Source organism: Sylvia atricapilla, chromosome 3 (genome assembly GCF_009819655.1).
Source record: "Sylvia atricapilla isolate bSylAtr1 chromosome 3, bSylAtr1.pri, whole genome shotgun sequence".
NCBI lineage: Eukaryota > Metazoa > Chordata > Aves > Passeriformes > Sylviidae > Sylvia > Sylvia atricapilla.
The window spans coordinates 329,699-345,651 of NC_089142.1; the positions used below are offsets into that span (position 1 = coordinate 329,699).

Below are 15,953 nucleotides of genomic sequence, written 5' to 3' on the forward strand. Positions count from 1 at the left end.
GGCCACCGTCAGCCCATACAGTGAGCGGGGTGTCCACACTGTCCTCCAGGAGCCCGCAGGGTACACGAGGCTGCCATCTGCCCAAACACTGGGGTGTTCCACAGGTGTTCCACAGGTGTTCCACAGGTGTTCCAGGGACTGGGGTCCCCGTGGAGCGACAGGGCCACTGTCTCCCCAGCCCTGGGGGCCGCACTAACCCCCGGAGCCGCCGTTTCCCCGGGCACTGCGGTGTCGCCGGTGCGGCACCGGGACCGACGACCCCGGTTCCCGTCGGGACCGTCCCCGCCGCCCCCGGCCCGCGCGACCACGTGACCTCGAGGCCACGCCCCCTGCCCCGCCCCCGGGCTCGCGCCAGGTTGGCCACGTCCCTGGAGGGCGATGGGGCGTGACGCCACGGCGTGTGAGGTCACGGCGCGCTGACGTCACGGCCCTGTCATGGCGCCCCGGCGTCCCGCCGAGCTGTACCGGGCGCCGTTCCCGCTCTACACCGTCCGCTTACACCCGCGGCGGCCGCTCGCCATCACCGCGGGCGGCGGAGGCGCCGCCAAGACCGGCATCCGCAATGGCGTGGTGCGGACGGGGCTGCGGGGGCGGAGGGGCCGCGGGGTTCCGAGGGGCCCCGGGCGTCTGCGGGAGGGCTGAGCGCGGCCAGGCCGGGTGTGGGGTGTCCGGGCCGCCGGATGTGGGGTGTCCGGGCCGCCGGTGTGGGGTGTCCGGGCCGCCGGTGTGCGGTGTCCGGGCCGCCGGTGTGGGGTGTCCGGGCCGCCGGTGTGGGGTGTCCGGGCCGCCGGGTGTGCGGTGTCCGGGCCGCCGGTGTGGGATGTCTGGGCCGCCGGTGTGGGGTGCGGAGAGGCCCGGCCCGGGAACACCGCCTGTGACTGAGCCGTGCCGCCCCGCAGCATTTCCTGCAGCTGGAGCAGATCGGGGGGCAGCTCAGCGCCTCGCTGCTGCACTGCCACGACACCGAAACCCGCGCCACCATGACCATGGCGCTGGCCGGGGACGTCATTGCGGCCGGCCAGGACAACAGCTGCCACATCCTGCGCTTCAGCCTGCAGGAGCCCGAGGCTCCGGCCACCGCCGGGAAGGACGGTGAGACACGGGGTCACCGGGAGGCGCTGTGAGACGCTTGTCCCCGGGGCTGTGGTGTGCTTTGGCCCTGAATTCCCTCCGGCCTGCCCTGGCTGCCGTGCCGAGGGCTGAAGGGTGTTTTGGAGATAAGGCGTTCTGTGAACAACTCCAGGCCCACCCTGGATCTTCTCCATGCCTGCCCTGAATTCCCCGTCCCTTGCCTACCGTGGGTGCCATGGGGCAGGATGTGGGGTCTGTGGGGTGGCTTGGGGATGGGGCACTGCTTTGAGCCCCTGCCTGTCCTGAGCCTTCTCTGTGGTTGCCCTGGGTACTGTGGTGGGCTTTGGGGATGGGACACTGCCATGGGGCTCCCCTGTGCCTCTCCCACCCCCAGATGTTACGGGCTGAGTGTGTGGGGGCTGTGGGGTGCTTTGGCACTGGGGTACAGCTGTGGATCTCCCATGTCCACCTTGGATCCTCCCCGTGCCTGCCCTGGATGCTGGAGGACACGGAGTGGGGAGCCGGGGGTCTGTGGGATGGCTTTGGGATGGGTACTGCCTTGAACTCCTCCATCCCTGTTATGGGCCTGCCCCGTGTCTGTCCTGAGCCACCTCCCTGTGCCTACCTGAGGTGCCATGTGGGGCTTTGGGGACTGGACACTGTCCTGGGACCCCCCCCAGTGCCTGTCCTGGGTGCCGTGGGGAGCTTTGGGGGCTGGACACTGTCCTGGGACCCCCCAGTGCCACACCTGGGTGCCATATGGGGCTTTGGGGGCTGGACACTGTCCTGGCAGCCCCAAATGCCACACCTGGGTGCCATGGGAAGCTCTGGGGACTGGACACTGTCCTGGGACCCCCCAGTGCCACACCTGGGTGCCATATGGGGCTTTGGGGGCTGGACACTGTCCTGGCAGCCCCAAATGCCACACCTGGGTGCCATGGGGAGCTCTGGGCACTGGACACTGTCCTGGGACCCCCCAGTGCCTGTCCTGGGTGCCGTGGGGAGCTCTGGGGACTGGACACTGTCCTGGGACCCCCCAGTGCCTGTCCTGGGTGCCGTGGGGAGCTCTGGGGACTGGACACTGTCCTGGGACCCCCCAGTGCCTGTCCTGGGTGCCGTGGGGGCGTGTTGTGGATCAGGGTCCCCTGGTCCCCCCCATGGCAGTGTGTCCCGGCCCACAGGGGACAAGGACAAGGGCGCGCGGCGGCGGCGGGGCCCCGCGGGGGCGGCCCAGGGAAGCCCCCCGAGCCGGGCCCGCGAGGTGAGGGTGGAGAGCCTGCAGCGTGTGCGCACCGACTTCAGCCCCGACGCCCTGCAGAAGGCCGTGCGCTTCAGCAACGACGGCGCCCTGCTGGCCACCGGCGGGGCCGACGGCTTCCTGCGCCTCTGGGAGGTGGGCACGGGGGGCTGGGGGGCACGGGAGAGCCCAGGTGGGCATGGGGGAGCCAGGGCAGGCACAGGGACACGGGTGGACACGGGGTAGCCAAGGAGGAGTGTGTGGGCACAGTGGGGTGAAGGCCAGGCTTGGGGGAGCTGGGAGTGACAGGGAAGAGTGACAGCTGTCATTGCTGTGCCAATGCTGTGCAGTGCACGTTGGGCAGGGACGGGCAGCACCTGTGGTTACCTGAGGCTGCTCCCCCCACACCTGCCTGGGATTGTGGCAGGGCCCTGACCCGTGCCCAGCACCCACTCCACCTCTGCCCCTGCAGTTCCCCAGCATGAAGAAGACGTTGGAGTTCAGAGCCCACGACGGGGAGATTGAAGACATTGCGCTGGGCCCTGACAACAAGGTAGGTGCCAGGTGGCTCCCCGGTTCCCTGGCCCTGCAGCAGAGTGGTCTCTGACCCCTGTGCTGTGTGCAGCAGGTGGTGACAGCAGGGAGAGACTTCCAGTGCTGCGTGTGGCAGCAGGACCAGCTGGTGACAGGGCTGCGCTGGCACGAGAACCTGCCCGGCATCCCTGACAAGGCCTATCGCTACCAGGCCTGCCGGTGAGGGCTGGGGCAGATCAGAGGGCTGGGGGCAGATCAGAGGGCTGGGGCTGGGGGCAGATCAGAGGGCTGGGCTTGGGGCACTGCCACTGGGTGGAGGGACGGGAAGGGGCATTGGGGCTGGGGACGGCAGGGGCGTGGGGCTGGGCTGTGGGGCAGGGGGTGAGGAGGGCCCACTGAGGCTGGGAATGGGCTGTACCTGCTGCCTGCCCTCTCACTTTTCCTACTGGGTCTGTGGGAAGGGGTCTCCCGGGCTCCACTGACAGCTGTACAGGAAGAGGGCTGGGGCCGGGTGTGGATTGTGAAAGAGGTGGTGAAGGGCTGCACCCCATGTGCCCCACATTCCAGTGCCCCGTGCCGTGGGTCCCACGGCCCTGTGCCCCTCTCCCCTGCGGCAGGTTCGGGGCTGTGGAGGACAATGCTGGGGCTCTGAGGCTCTACACAGTGCAGGTGCCCCACAAGCGGGAGCGCCGGCCCCCGCCCTGCTACCTGACCAAGTGGGATGGCAAAAGCTTCCTGCCGCTGCTGACGCGGCCCTGCGGCTCCGAGGTGGTCTCCTGCCTCTCCATCAGGTACCCCGGGGCCAGGGGGTACGGGGTGGGAGCCGTGGCAGCTCCCACTCACTGCCCTCCCCCCGCAGTGATTCGGGCACCTTCCTGGGGCTGGGCACAGTGACGGGCTCCGTGGCCATCCACATTGCCTTCTCGCTGCAGGTGAGCCGGGCCAGGGGAGCGGGGCAGCCCCGCGGGCCCCCGAGCTGTCCCTCACCCCTTGTGTCCCCCCAGAGATTGTACTACGTGAAGGAGGCCCACGGCATTGTGGTGACAGACGTGGCCTTTGTCCCCGAGAGCCGGCCCGGGCGGGAGCTGCTGGGGGGCCACGAGGCCGCCCTGCTCAGCGTGGCCGTGGACAGCCGCTGCAAACTGCACCTGCTGCCCGCCCGCCGTACGTCCGGGGACTGCCTGAGGGCCTGGGACTCCTCTGCTCCTTCTCTGGCACGGAGGACTGCGGCCTCCTCTCACCTCTCTCTGTCCCACAGGCTCCCTCCCCGTCTGGCTGCTGCTGCTGCTTTGTGCCGGGCTCATCGTGGCCACCATCCTGCTGCTGCAGCTCGCCTTTCCAGGCTTCCTGTAGCCCCCTGGCAGCAGGAGCGACCCCTTCTCCTCCACCTACCCCACACAGACTGTGAAGGACATGAGGGACCAGCCCTGGCCCCGCTGTCCCCGCTGGTGCTCGGGGAGCAGATGCGGGTCCAGGGACCACGCGGGGCGCCGTCCCTGTGGGACCGTGCAGGCAGCAGTGCGGGGCTGGCCCCGGGACGGGAGAAGAGGGTCCTGCTGGCCCCCCGCCCTGCTGCTGCCATTAAACTGGAGCATGAAGGCACAGTTGTCCACGAGTGCTGGGGGAGCCGGCCTGAGGCTGGGGGCATCTCCCTCCGGGGCGGTGTGTGCCCTCCGGGGCGGCTGTGCCCCTGGGGCTGCCCGGAGCCCGCAGGGCCGGCGGGGCCCGTGTGTACCGGGCTCTCGGTGGGACTGCTGCGGGGCCCGTGTGTACCGGGGCCCGGGGGGTCGGTGACGCTGGGCTGGCCCGGCGCTTCCCGGGACTGTGGGGGACTTAGGGGGGTGTCACCCGCCCCTGCTGTGACCCCACGCTCATCCCTGTCCCCGGTTTAGAGGGGCCGAGTCCCGGTTACCCCCGGGACGCGCTGTGTGGGTTTGAATTGCTGTTCCCCGCGGGCTGGGCAGGGCGGGGCCGCTCCTGGCTCCGGTGGCAGGGCCGAGACGTGTCGGCGACGTGGCCCCGGGGCGGGGCGGGCGGCGGCGACACGCGAGCGGGGCTGGGTCACTGGGTACCGGGGGGCACCGGCGGCACCGGCTTGGGCTGTGCTGGGTGAGTGCGTACGGGCGGGGATGCGCTGGGTGGGCAGAGCCGGCCGGTCCCAAGCGCTCTGCGTTCCTCGCACAGCCCCTCGCACCGTCCCGCCCGTGCGAGCGCGTCCCCGCCGTGCTGGAACCGGGACAGCTCCCGGAGCCCCCGCCCCTCTCCCGGTGCCGGGTTCCTGCGGGCTCTGCCCCCGGGCCCCGGCAGGGCCACCCCCGAGCCCGGTGCTCTCGTCCCGCCGCAGCCTGAGGTCGCGGCATGAGGAACCCGCCGGTGATGCTGATCCTGCTGCTGCTGCTGGGGCCAGCGGTCTGGGCCGCCCCCAGGGCGGGGACGGACAGGTATGGGGGGCACTGGGATGGGGGGACACAGTTATGGGAAGGGGCAGGTGCGGTGTTTCCGTGGGTACAGGGGCACAGGTGCAGGACAAGACGGCAATGGGAGGGGCAGGTGGCTGTGGGCAAGCGCAGGGCTCCGAGGCTGCACAGTGAGGGGAGGCACTGGTGGACCCGCAGGAGCCATGAGTGGGCGGCTCGGGCCGGAGTGGGCAGCCCCCCCGGGCACTGGTAACCCCCTGTCTCTTGGCCAGGCCTGACCCCTCCATGGCCAAAATCGTGGCTCCGTATCCAGACCCGCTGAGCTCGGAGTCGCCTGCGCTGCTGTGAGTGCCTGTCCCTGTGAGCCCACGGCCCGGGGCTGTGCATTGGGGCTCCGGGCCGCCGCGATGGGTGGAGGGCGTGGGCAGTGCCCGGCTGGCCCTGGGGCAAAGTGGGCCAGGGGGCAGCTCCGGCGCTTCCCACTCCAGCCCTGCTCCCCCCAGGCTGCTGTGGAGCGCCGTGCGGAGCCTGGGGCCGCCGGAGCGGGACGTGGAGGCAATGACACGGGAGCAGGGTAAGGACACCACGGCAGTGCTGGGGGGCTGAGGGGCTAGTGGGGCCAGCGACCCCTGCCCCACAGCACCCCCTGCCCCACAGCCCTGCTCTACCTCTTCGTGCTCCATGACCATGACCAGAGCAGGCGCCTGGACGGGCTGGAGCTGCTGCAGTTACTTGGCACGGTGCTGGCACAGGCTGGGGAGCAGCCAGCCCCTGACATGGTGCGTCCCACAGCGATGGCTCCTCATACCCCACTGGGCTGCTGGGCCGGGCCCTCACCTGCTTCCCCATCCCCGCAGGTGGCTGCTCTGGTGGACCAAGCCCTGGCGAAGCAGGACCTGAATGGGGATGGGCTGCTGGACCCCTCTGAGCTGCTGGACCCCCCCGCGATTCTCTTGCCTGGCCAGGAGCAGGGACCCCCAGGACAACCCCCCCTAGAGCAGCAGGCAGAGGTTGGGGCTGTGCCTGGGGAGGGCACGGAGTTGCCCAGGCAGGACCTGGACTTGAGAAGCCCAGGACAGGCAGCCACTGAGGCAGGAGACCCCCAGGCTGGAGCCCCTGAGGATGGAGCCCCCAAGGTGGAATCTCCCAATGCTGAGGCCCTGGAGGCAGAAGCTGTCCCTGTACTGGAGGCCGAAGCCCTCAGTACTGATGCCACAGAGGAAGAGGAAGCCCCTGAGGCTGAAGCCCCCGAGGAGCAGGCACCCCCAGCCTGGAGGGACCATGGTGAGGAGTAGGCAGTGGGGGCTGTGGGGTGCGATGCCCTGGCTGCTCCCTGCCCTCCTCAGGGCACAGAGTGGAAGGTGGATGCCCTGTGGCCAGGTTGCTGGGGCCGAGGAGGGCTGGGATCATGTGGTGTCCTCTGGAAATGCATCGGATGGAGAAATAGAGGCACTGCTGGTGACCTCGGCTGTGGTCAGTGCATCCCAGGGGCAGTGGGACCCCAGCCGGGGCAAGGGGGGCGCAGCCAGGGGACACAGGAGGCAGCAGTGGTGCACCTGGGGTTTTATTGGGGGGTTGCTGGGTGCAGTGGCGATGTGGTGTGCCCGTGGGGTGCGGGGGTCTCCAGGCAGAAGCTCAGACAATGCCATCGAAGCCTTGGATCCCACATTTCCTGCCCGCGATCCGGCAGCCGAAGGTGAGGGCGTCCTGCAGGGTCCTCCCTGGGGGTGGGGCCCAGGATGAGATGTGGCTGTGCTGCGGCCGTGCCACGGCCGTGCCAAACTGAACCGTGGCCATGCTGTAGCCGTGCCGTGTTTGTGCCCACCTTCTGCGAGCGCAAAGATGACGGCGGCATTGAAGGTGTCCCCAGCCCCCAGTGTGTCCACGAGGGTCTCCGGGGGGAAGGCGTCCGAGTGCACCAGCTGCCCGTCGGGGCCCAAGGCATCGGCCCCCTCCTCAGCCCAAGCGCAGATCAGCGTGGCCCTGGGGGGATGTGCGGTGGGTCTCGGGCACGCCAACACCCCCCCGGCCCCGCAGCCCCTCTCGGGCACCCCCTACCCTGGCTGGATGCGCCCCCGCAGCCCCTTCACAGCCTCAGAGGCCGATGAGTACCCGAAGTGCTGCGCCAGGTCCTTGCTGATGAACACCTGTGGGAAAAGGGCTGGGGCGGGGGGCGGCCCCCAGTACCCCCATCCAGGTGGGAATAAACCTGTGCCCTGGCGGCATCCCCAGGGCCCGCCTGCACCCCTGGATCCAAACCCCCACCCCTGCACCCCCCGAGGCCTGACTCCCCCGGACCCGAACTCTCAGCTCCTGTCGGGCCGCGGATCTGACCACTCCCGTCCGGACCTCGGCCCCGCCACGCCTTTGGCCGCGGCCAGGACGGGGGATGAGGACAGGGGGTCAGACGGCCGATCAGGACAGGTGATGAGGACAGGTGATCGGGACAGGCGATCCCGCCCCATGGCCCCGGCCCCGCTCCGCACCACGTGTCCCCGCCCCATCAGCGGCAGCAGCTCCTCCCGCGGCTTCTCCACCTCCACCGAGATTTGCACCCGCCGCCCCGGCGCCGCCGCCCGGTTGTGCCGCTCCACCCGCTCCAGCATCGCGCTCTGCTCCGCCGCGTTCCGGGCCTGCGACACGAGCACGGCGCCGGCATCACCGGGAGATCGCCAGTCCCGGGAGCGCACTCGGCTCCGGGGATGCTCCCGCACCGAGGATGTCCCCCAGACCGAGGGAGTCCCCCCGGTCCCGGGCTCACCTACAGCCCGAGGGATTTTCCCCAGTGACGGGGATCCCCCAGACCCCAGAGCCCCCCGAGCCTCGGGCTCACCTCGAAGTGGATCCACTTGTATTGGCAAAGGTCGACCCGCTCGAAGTGGCGGGCTGTCACGTCGGGCAGGTTGCTGTGGGACGGAGGCCAGGTGGGAGATGGGGGACCCTCCGCCTGGCGCGTGGCCGGGTCGAAGGGCAGTTCCAGGGCCCGTGGAGGGCCCCACGCCACCGGGGCAGAGGTCCCGGAGGAGGCAGTGCCCGAGTGAATCATTAATGTTGGCGCCCGGGCCCCTGAGCTGGACTCGAAGGGCAGGGCAGCGGTGGCCACGTTGGGGCCTGGGGGTCAGCCATGCCTAACAGCCCCTGACCCTTTGGCACGGCCGAAGGCGCCGGCTTCTCCCCGCGGGGCCGTGCCCGCTGTCCCGCGCTCCAGAGCCCGTGGCTGTGCGGAGACATCACCGCCAGCCCCGGCAGCGGCACCGGAGGGGACGGGGCCGCGGGGACCCCCGGCGGTGACAGTGTCCGCGGGATTACGGCGACACTGTGTCGAGTGTCCCACTCCCGGCCCTCGGTAGCCCCCGGCAGGCAGCGGGAGGGACGCTCTAAACCGAGGCGGCCCAGCCCAGAGCCGCCCGCGGGCAGGGACTCGGGGCTGGGCCCTTACGTGTCGTGCAGGACGATGGTGCGGGAGCCGCTGGAAGCGTTGACCAGGCAGCAGGCGCAGGGCACGTCTCCGCGGGGATGCCAGGCCACGTGCGCCGTGTCCACACCCCGGCGCTGGAAATCCGCCGTGATGAAGCTTCGGGGGACGGAGAGCGGCATGAGGGGCGCCACGGGAACCGCGGGCCACCGGGGAACCGCGGCCACGCCGCCGGCCCGAGGGGGGACCCCGGCGGCAGCCGCACGGAGGGGTCAGTGGAGTGTCCGGCGGGTCGGCCCGGTGCCCCGGCGCTGGGGGAGTCCCCGCAGCCCACTTACTCAGCGGCGGGGCCGGGGGCCAGCGAGCCCAGGAAGGCGCAGGGGGCTCCCAGCAGCGACAGCACCGTGCAGGAGTTGGAAGCGTTCCCGCCCCGCTGCCACCGCTGCGACAGGCACCTGCGGGGGACGAGAGGTCGCGGCGGGCGCAGGGTGGGTTCGGGGGGCGCCGGAGGAGCCGCTGCCGGTACCTGGTGTCGGAATCCTCGGCCGGGAAAGCCTCCACCACGCTGATGATGTCCAGGCACACCAGCCCCACGCACATGATCCGCCGCTGCCCCGCGGCGCCGCCCGCCTCTGCCGCCATCGCGGGCCGCTGCCGTGCGGGACCGGGACCCGGACCGGGACCGGACCGAGAACGGGACGGGGACTTGGACAGGGACAGTGACAGGGACAGCGACCGCGACACAACCACACCGGGCACGGGCAACTGCTTGGCCCCGCCTCCTCGCGCCGCCGCCAATCAGTGCCCGCCGTCGAGCCGGGCCCTCGGGGGGCGTGGTCTGCAGGCCCGCCTTGGCCACGCCCCCTCCCGGACCGCGCGGGCACGGCGGGACCGGGACACAGAGGGACAGGGGACACACGGACATGGACACACGGACATGGACACACCGGGACACAGAGGGACAGGGGACACACGGACATGGACACACGGACACACAGGGACACTGGGACACACGGACATGGACACACACGGACAGACGGACACACGGATATGGACACACAGACACATGGACACATAGGGAAACACATGGACACACGGACATGGGCACACCGGGACACACAGGGACACATTGACACACCGACAGGGACAGACAGGGACACACAGGGACACATGAACACACGGACATGACATGGACACACAGACAGGGACACACGGACATGGACACACAGACAGGGACACACGGACATGGACACACCGGGACACATGGACACACGGACATGGACACACAGACACATGGACACACGGACACCGGTACAGACACACACCACTCCCTCATGACACACGGACAAGGACACAGGACACGGCTGCGGAGCTCCGTGCCGGCAGCTCGGGGGCAGCTCCGGGAGGAGCCCCCGGGAGGGGCCGGGGCTGCCGACCCTTCACACCGGGAGAGTGCCCGGGACACTCGGGGACACTCGGGGACTCCCGGCTTTCCTGTGCCCGCACTGCGCGGCGACAGAGCCCAGAGGGGCTTTTCTTTGGGGTCCCTCCTTGGGGCCACCAGCTCGGGCTGTTAATTCGTGATTTAATCAACGAACCACGATTAAATTAATTTAAGGGCTGAGATGTCTGAGGCTGCAATGGGAAGCCTGGAGCCAAGCCGGCGAGGGCACTGCTCTGCCTGGGGAAGGGTGGGCGGCTGCGGGGGGCTTCGGTCCCAGCTCAGGTGGGGCAGCGGTGGCTGCAGGAAACTTTCGGTGACCCAGGTGCGACCCCGGGCCGTCCCCTTCAGAGCCTCCCTGCCCCAGACACCCACTGCCAGCACCGGCTGAGCCCACCTGGATCTTTGGGGCAAGGAGGAGCCAAAAGTGAGTGTTAAAGCTCCTGGAGCAGATTCAGTGTCAGTGATCAGGGTCTGTGACCAAACTGCTGCAAACCTCTCGGTCTGGAGGGCAGCAATTCTGTCCAGCCCGGGAAATTCCTGCCCTGGTTTGAGGGTGGATGAGCGGCCTGAGCAGCCTGAGGGGAAATTTGGGAGTTTGGGGTCTCATCCGAGGTGTGCAGGGGACTGAGGGCACCTGCGGAGGGGCACAGGAGGATTTGGAGTCTCGCCAGGTGTGGAGGCACCTGGATTCCCTCCAAAGGTTCACCGGGAGCTGGAGTTAAAGGGGTTTTACTATTTTTAGTTCATCCAACACAGCCAGGGGACACTCTTGGCCAAAGTTGCGCAATTGGGAGCATTGGGGATGGTTTGAGGCTTCACTGAGCTGGCAGAGAGAGAAAAGGTGGATGGCAGAGTTGCTGAAACGTTTTAGAAGATTAAGAGAGAAATTGTGTAAAATCCTGGGCTCGATCACGGGCTACAGACAGCGTTTAATGTCTGGTAATTGCCTGGAGGCACTTTGAGAGTTCCTTTTACAGCCACCGGAGGGGCAGTTGGTGCCCGGGCACCGTGTCTGGAGCACAAACACACCCAGGAGCAGGTGTTATGGGCACATGGGACCTCAAATAGAGGAATTCAAGGTCTGCATCCAGACTGGACTCATCTCCAGCCTGTGCTGTTCGGACCTGTCTGAACGGGTGCAAAGCTGAAATCCTACGCCAGGAGCAGGTTCTCCAGAGGGCAAATGCCAGCTGAAATACCGATTGATTTTTGTGTCTGTGTAAGGTTCCTGTGCAGTGGTGCTCGTAATGCTGGGTATTCTGCGTGTGCTTCTAAAAACCGATTCTAAAAGTGCGTTTTCCTACATGCGAATTTCTATTAGGTGAGAGGATAGCAAATGTGCACATGATATTGAAGACGTTTCTCAGAATGAGGAGAACTCGTGCTGATTCTTGAGGAATTGCTGTGTTCTCTCTGTAACCGAAGGCAGCACCTGTGCCGGGTTTGCTGCACTGGCAGCAGCAGGAAACTGTTTGAATTTTAGAATTAATGTTGTTATATTAACTTTGGGGAAACTGTTCCATTTCCTTCCAGGAGGATGATCCACAGAGTCCTCCCCGAGCAGGAAAGGGGTTCTGGTGCCTGGTGATTTGTGTGGCCCCTTCATGGAGGAGGGAAGGAAGTCCTGTGATGCGTAAAAAAAAAAAAAAAAAAAAAAAATCAGGAGAAAATGCTCTTGAAGTTCTGCTGTAGTTTTTTGGTGGATGAATGTACGACCCCTTGAACCTGCAGAGAATTTTGGCTCTTAATAGACCGGTACAAAATGGCCCAAGGTACAAAATTCCTGTGCCAGTCTGCTCCGAGGAGTTGGCTCCTGTTTTTCCTTAGCAAATGAGTTTCCTTAGCAAATGAGTTTCCTTAGCAAATGAGTTTCCTTAGCAAATGAGGTTCCTTAGCAAATGAGGTTCCTTAGCCTGGATGTTCTGCCCTGTGAACGGGCTGCATGTCCATCCCAGCCTCAGCTGGGCCAGAAGGAAAGGGGAATATTTCGGCTTCATTCTGGGGAAGGGGCAGTGAACGACAGACCCAGAGAGAACACAACTGAGCTCCCACGTCCCCTCACCAAAACCACGTAGGAGGTGAGGGGGTTTTTTTGGATTCCTGGGCTGGAAGAACTGACCGAGCCTCTGGCTGCGGAGCCAAGGGCTGAGGGACAGAACCATCGGTGCCACAGGAATGAGGAGCCAAGGGCTGAGGGACAGAAGCACCGGTGTCACAGGAATGAGGAGCCAAGGGCTGAGGGACAGAACTATTGGTGCTGAGATGTCACAGGAATGAGGAGCCAAGGGCTGAGGGACAGACCCATTGGTGCCACAGGAATGAGGAGCCAAGGGCTGAGGGACAGACCCATCGGTGCAGAGGTGTCACAGGAATGAGGACCCAGGCTGGAGGTCACAGGTGGCTCCAGGGGCAGCAGCAGCCCGAGCTCCAGCGCCAACAACAGGGACTGGGAAGGGCTGGAAGGGAAGGAAGAGCTGGAATGCAGCAAGGCTGATGCGTCTGTGTGAGGGTGGAGTGGAGCAGCACCACTGTGATCGAGGGGGACACTCTGCAGGTGACCCCCAGACTGAACAGAGCTGCTGTTCCCTCACCCAGCCCCGTGGGCATCACCCTGCACGGACAGGGGCCGGGGCTGCCGTGGGGACCCGGGCACCAGGAGGGACACAGGAGCACAGCTGGGCGCTTTGACATGTGCGGACCAGCTGGGGAGAGGAAAATGACTCAACATCGGTGCAGATTCTCCGGCTGTTTGGTGGGGGTGACACGGAACAGGGATGTTGTGGGAAGAGCAGGACTGTCACATCCACGGGGACAATGTGCTGTGGGGACTGTGACCGTGGGCCGGCGCAAAAGCCAGATGTGACAGTCCCTGGATCTGTGTAAAACAGGGACAGCTCAGCAGGAGAAGGGAGGTGAGGGGAAGAGTTAGAGGCAACGCAAAATGGTGATGGACTATGGACAACTGGGGGAAGACAATTCTGCTAAGGAATATTTAGTCATTTATAATGCACTCCCACCAAAAAAAAAAAAAAAAAAAAAATCACAAAGGGCTGCCTGGCTTGTCAGGAGTTCTCCATTTTCAGACGGAGCTTGGAGTCAGAGGGAAGCCTTGAGGCTGCTTCCCTTTGCAGCAGGATGCTCTGCTCTGGTCAATGAGCTGCGAAGCTGACCTGGAGACATGTGACTGGCAGTCATATCACTGGAAAAGTCCAGCCCAGTCTCAGATGGTTGGTTCTTCCAACATATTCCTTCCCAGAGTGTGGGTATGAAGTTTTCTCCCTGGAGAGGCAGACAACCTCCAAGGACACTCCTGAGGCATTTCAGAGAAAGAAATCTGCCCACAGGGTGTGGTGAGTTACATCAAACTCTGCTTAATAATTGTTTCTTTTTGCTTGTTTTAGTGCAAATGCTTTAATATAATTCCTTTGAGGTCGTGCACTGTACTACACAACACACTACTGAGTTTTGGCTTTCGTACTGTGTAGTAAATAATCCTAAATAGGATCTTTCGTCTAATCATTTGTCATAATAAATAATCCGTTTTACACAATAGTAGCCGCTCTGCAGTCTTTAATCCTGCGGGACCAAGTTACTCAAGGCGTGGAGGATCCGAGGCCAAGGCTGATCCAGCCCTGCCAAGGCTCCTCTCTGAGGAGGACTTTGGAGAGCCTGGGGTCCTCCCTGCACGCTGGGACTCAACACCGGGGCTTCTCTAAGGAATTCTGTCTGTTCTCCCCCTGTGCCCAGCTGAGGCCCTGGGGACGCCCCTGGGCTGGGAACAAGCGTTTCCTAAGGAGAGGGAAGCGGTGGTCCAGCCGGGAAGAGCCTTTCCCACAGGAGCGGCTGGCACAGGACGGGCAGGAGAAGCCTGGCAGGAGGAAGCTGCACCCAGGGATGGGTCCCACAGGCAGAGCAGTGACACAGAGGTGTCATTTTACAGGGACACAGGAGCGTGCGTGTCCTCGGGGGCAGGAAGGCTCTTGAGGAAGCATCTCGGCTATGCCAGGAATTGTATCCAGCTGGGAGCAGCCTGCTGGACACAGACTGCCCGACCCGGCGTGTCGGCAACTTAGCAGTGATCAAGTTGATATTAAATGACTTTTAATGACTCGACAATCATTTCTGCCCTATCACAGTCCTGCTGCCCTCATTCTGCTCTGTTTGGTGCTTGTGACAACTCTGCGGAGACACAGACACTGCTGTGCCCAGGCTGGGAGGGGGAAAGAGCCCAGGGGATCTTTGTTCTCCCCTCGCACAGGCACCAGCTCAGGCTGTTGTTTTGTTATTAGTTATCGCACCAGGATGAAATGATTTTAAAGACTGGGACATGTGAGATTTGTGATGGGAAACCCGGGGAGCTCCTGTGGCTGAGGGGACTGGGGGCTGCAGCTCAGGTGGTGCAGGTGTGGGGCTGCCAGAGCGGCTCCAGAATGCTCCGACAGGGAAGTTGCTTTGGCATGGACACACAGACAGATGGACAGATGGACACACACAGGGACAGACGGACACACAGGATGGGTCACTCCAGGTGCAACCTCTTCCAGTGGAAGGTGTTCCTGCCCACGGCAGGGGGTGGAACCAGACGAACTTTAAGATCCTTCCCAATCATTCTGCCCTTCCATGAAATCCCCAGGGGTTTCTTCATCCGAGTCCCTCTTGAGGCACGAGATGCTGTGATTGATCTGTGCCAATAAATGCCATGGACATGAGAGGCCAGGGCCAAAGGGTCCTTTAATGACAGGAATCCTTCCTGCCCATGACAGGAGTCCCCGTGCAGCTGCCCAGGCACCAGTGGTTTGTTTATTCCAGTTTAGGGGGAAAAAGCGCTGTTCCTTCCCGTGGAACCGTGACGGTGTCAGGGTTTGGGGTGTTTTCTCTGCAGCTGCCATCACGGTGCCTCTGCCCCACAGGAGTGAGAGTCCAGACGTCTTGGAATCACAGCTCTGGAAATGCCCAGCGCCAGCACTGATCCCACGGCTCCCTGCAGTCCCCAGACCCGAGTTCAGGCCAAAGGGGACTTGGTTCCCGAGGTCAGGGACGCTGGTCCCTGCGCTGGGGGTGGCTGCTCCTCAGGCATGTCTGGCAGTAACATGTCTGACATTCCGGCTGCTGCTTTTAGTTTCGCTTGATCCCTTCCAGTTCTCCCCCGGGAATGACAATGGCCGGCGTTAACGATGCCGAGGTGGGACATCCCTGCACACCAGGGCTCCCTCCCATCCCATCCCATCCCTGACTAATTGTCAGGGATCATTAGGACCCCTCTCACTTCCCAGGTTGTCTGCTGATCCAGGGCAGCTGATCCTCCCCTCCTCAGCGGGTTCACTGTCCATTTCGCTTTCGGGAATGAAGTTAATGGATAATGGATAAAGGATAATGGATAAAGGATAAAGGATAATCTTCCTCCGCTGCCTCAGCCCCATCCTGCTCTGCCACAGCAGCCCACAGCAGCCCACAGCGCTGCTCTGCCCAGAGCCCGGCGGGGGAATAACCCTCCAGCAACCATGAAAGTGGTCCAGCCTGGAACAGGCAGGTCAGAGCAGTCCCGTGGCACTGGAAGGGAACAGAGTCCAGAGCCCCAGGAGAGGCTGAGGAGCTGGAAAGGGGCTGAGGCTGGAGAAAAGGAGCTCAGGAGGGACCTTGTGGCTCTGCACAACTCCCTGCCAGGAGGGGACAGCCAGGGGGGCTCGGGCTCTGCTCCCAGGGCACAGGGACAGGACAAGGGGAGATGGCCTCAGGCTGGGCCAGGGCAGGCTCAGGGGGGACAGCAGCAGGAATTTCCCCAGGGAAAGGCTGCTCAGGCCTTGGCAGTGCCCAGGGAGGTTTGGATCCCCATCC

At 64.7% G+C, this 15,953-nt stretch overlaps 3 protein-coding genes across 4 annotated transcripts; 2 read left to right on the plus strand and 1 right to left on the minus strand.

Annotated features, from left to right (window-relative positions):
- Nucleotides 1-391: 391 nt before the first annotated feature.
- Nucleotides 392-4,230, plus strand: PREB (prolactin regulatory element binding). Of its 2 annotated transcripts, none has more exons than XM_066314519.1 (9): nt 392-570; nt 900-1,104; nt 2,253-2,464; nt 2,781-2,861; nt 2,934-3,061; nt 3,460-3,633; nt 3,702-3,774; nt 3,847-4,006; nt 4,101-4,230. In XM_066314519.1, the coding sequence occupies exons 1-9, from the start codon at nt 436-438 to the stop codon at nt 4,193-4,195; spliced, it is 1,263 nt and encodes a 420-aa protein (XP_066170616.1). In that variant the 5' UTR covers nt 392-435; the 3' UTR covers nt 4,196-4,230. The 2 variants fall into 2 exon arrangements, with proteins under 2 accessions (XP_066170616.1, XP_066170617.1); XM_066314520.1 differs by having other exon boundaries at nt 393-570; nt 2,937-3,061.
- A 503-nt stretch (nt 4,231-4,733) lies between these two features.
- On the plus strand, nt 4,734-6,721 carry CGREF1 (cell growth regulator with EF-hand domain 1). The gene is made up of 5 exons (XM_066314522.1): nt 4,734-5,283; nt 5,532-5,603; nt 5,763-5,833; nt 5,917-6,038; nt 6,117-6,721. The coding sequence occupies exons 1-5, from the start codon at nt 5,201-5,203 to the stop codon at nt 6,552-6,554; spliced, it is 786 nt and encodes a 261-aa protein (XP_066170619.1). The 5' UTR covers nt 4,734-5,200; the 3' UTR covers nt 6,555-6,721.
- An 86-nt stretch (nt 6,722-6,807) lies between these two features.
- KHK (ketohexokinase) lies at nt 6,808-9,419 on the minus strand. The gene is made up of 8 exons (XM_066314521.1): nt 9,201-9,419; nt 9,013-9,129; nt 8,699-8,833; nt 8,093-8,165; nt 7,746-7,892; nt 7,318-7,406; nt 7,085-7,242; nt 6,808-6,980 (listed from the first exon to the last, which is right to left on the minus strand). The coding sequence occupies exons 1-8, from the start codon at nt 9,314-9,316 to the stop codon at nt 6,895-6,897; spliced, it is 921 nt and encodes a 306-aa protein (XP_066170618.1). The 5' UTR covers nt 9,317-9,419; the 3' UTR covers nt 6,808-6,894.
- Nucleotides 9,420-15,953: the final 6,534 nt, after the last annotated feature.

Bases quoted from the DNA above. Each gene is read 5' to 3' on its own strand.
- KHK (XM_066314521.1), bottom strand. From the start codon at position 9,316: ATGGCGGCAGAGGCGGGCGGCGCCGCGGGGCAGCGGCGGATCATGTGC. The intron at 9,130-9,200 runs GTACCGGCAGCG...CGTCCCCCGCAG, and splicing joins GCCGAGGATTCCGACACCAG to GTGCCTGTCGCAGCGGTGGC. The intron at 6,981-7,084 runs GTGGGCACAAAC...CCCCACCCCCAG, and splicing joins CATCTTTGCGCTCGCAGAAG to GGAGGACCCTGCAGGACGCC.
- CGREF1 (XM_066314522.1), top strand. From the start codon at position 5,201: ATGAGGAACCCGCCGGTGATGCTGATCCTGCTGCTGCTGCTGGGGCCA. The intron at 5,834-5,916 runs GTAAGGACACCA...CCTGCCCCACAG, and splicing joins GGCAATGACACGGGAGCAGG to CCCTGCTCTACCTCTTCGTG. The intron at 6,039-6,116 runs GTGCGTCCCACA...CCATCCCCGCAG, and splicing joins AGCAGCCAGCCCCTGACATG to GTGGCTGCTCTGGTGGACCA.
- PREB (XM_066314519.1), top strand. From the start codon at position 436: ATGGCGCCCCGGCGTCCCGCCGAGCTGTACCGGGCGCCGTTCCCGCTC. The intron at 571-899 runs GTGCGGACGGGG...GCCGCCCCGCAG, and splicing joins CCGGCATCCGCAATGGCGTG to CATTTCCTGCAGCTGGAGCA. The intron at 2,465-2,780 runs GTGGGCACGGGG...CTGCCCCTGCAG, and splicing joins GCTTCCTGCGCCTCTGGGAG to TTCCCCAGCATGAAGAAGAC.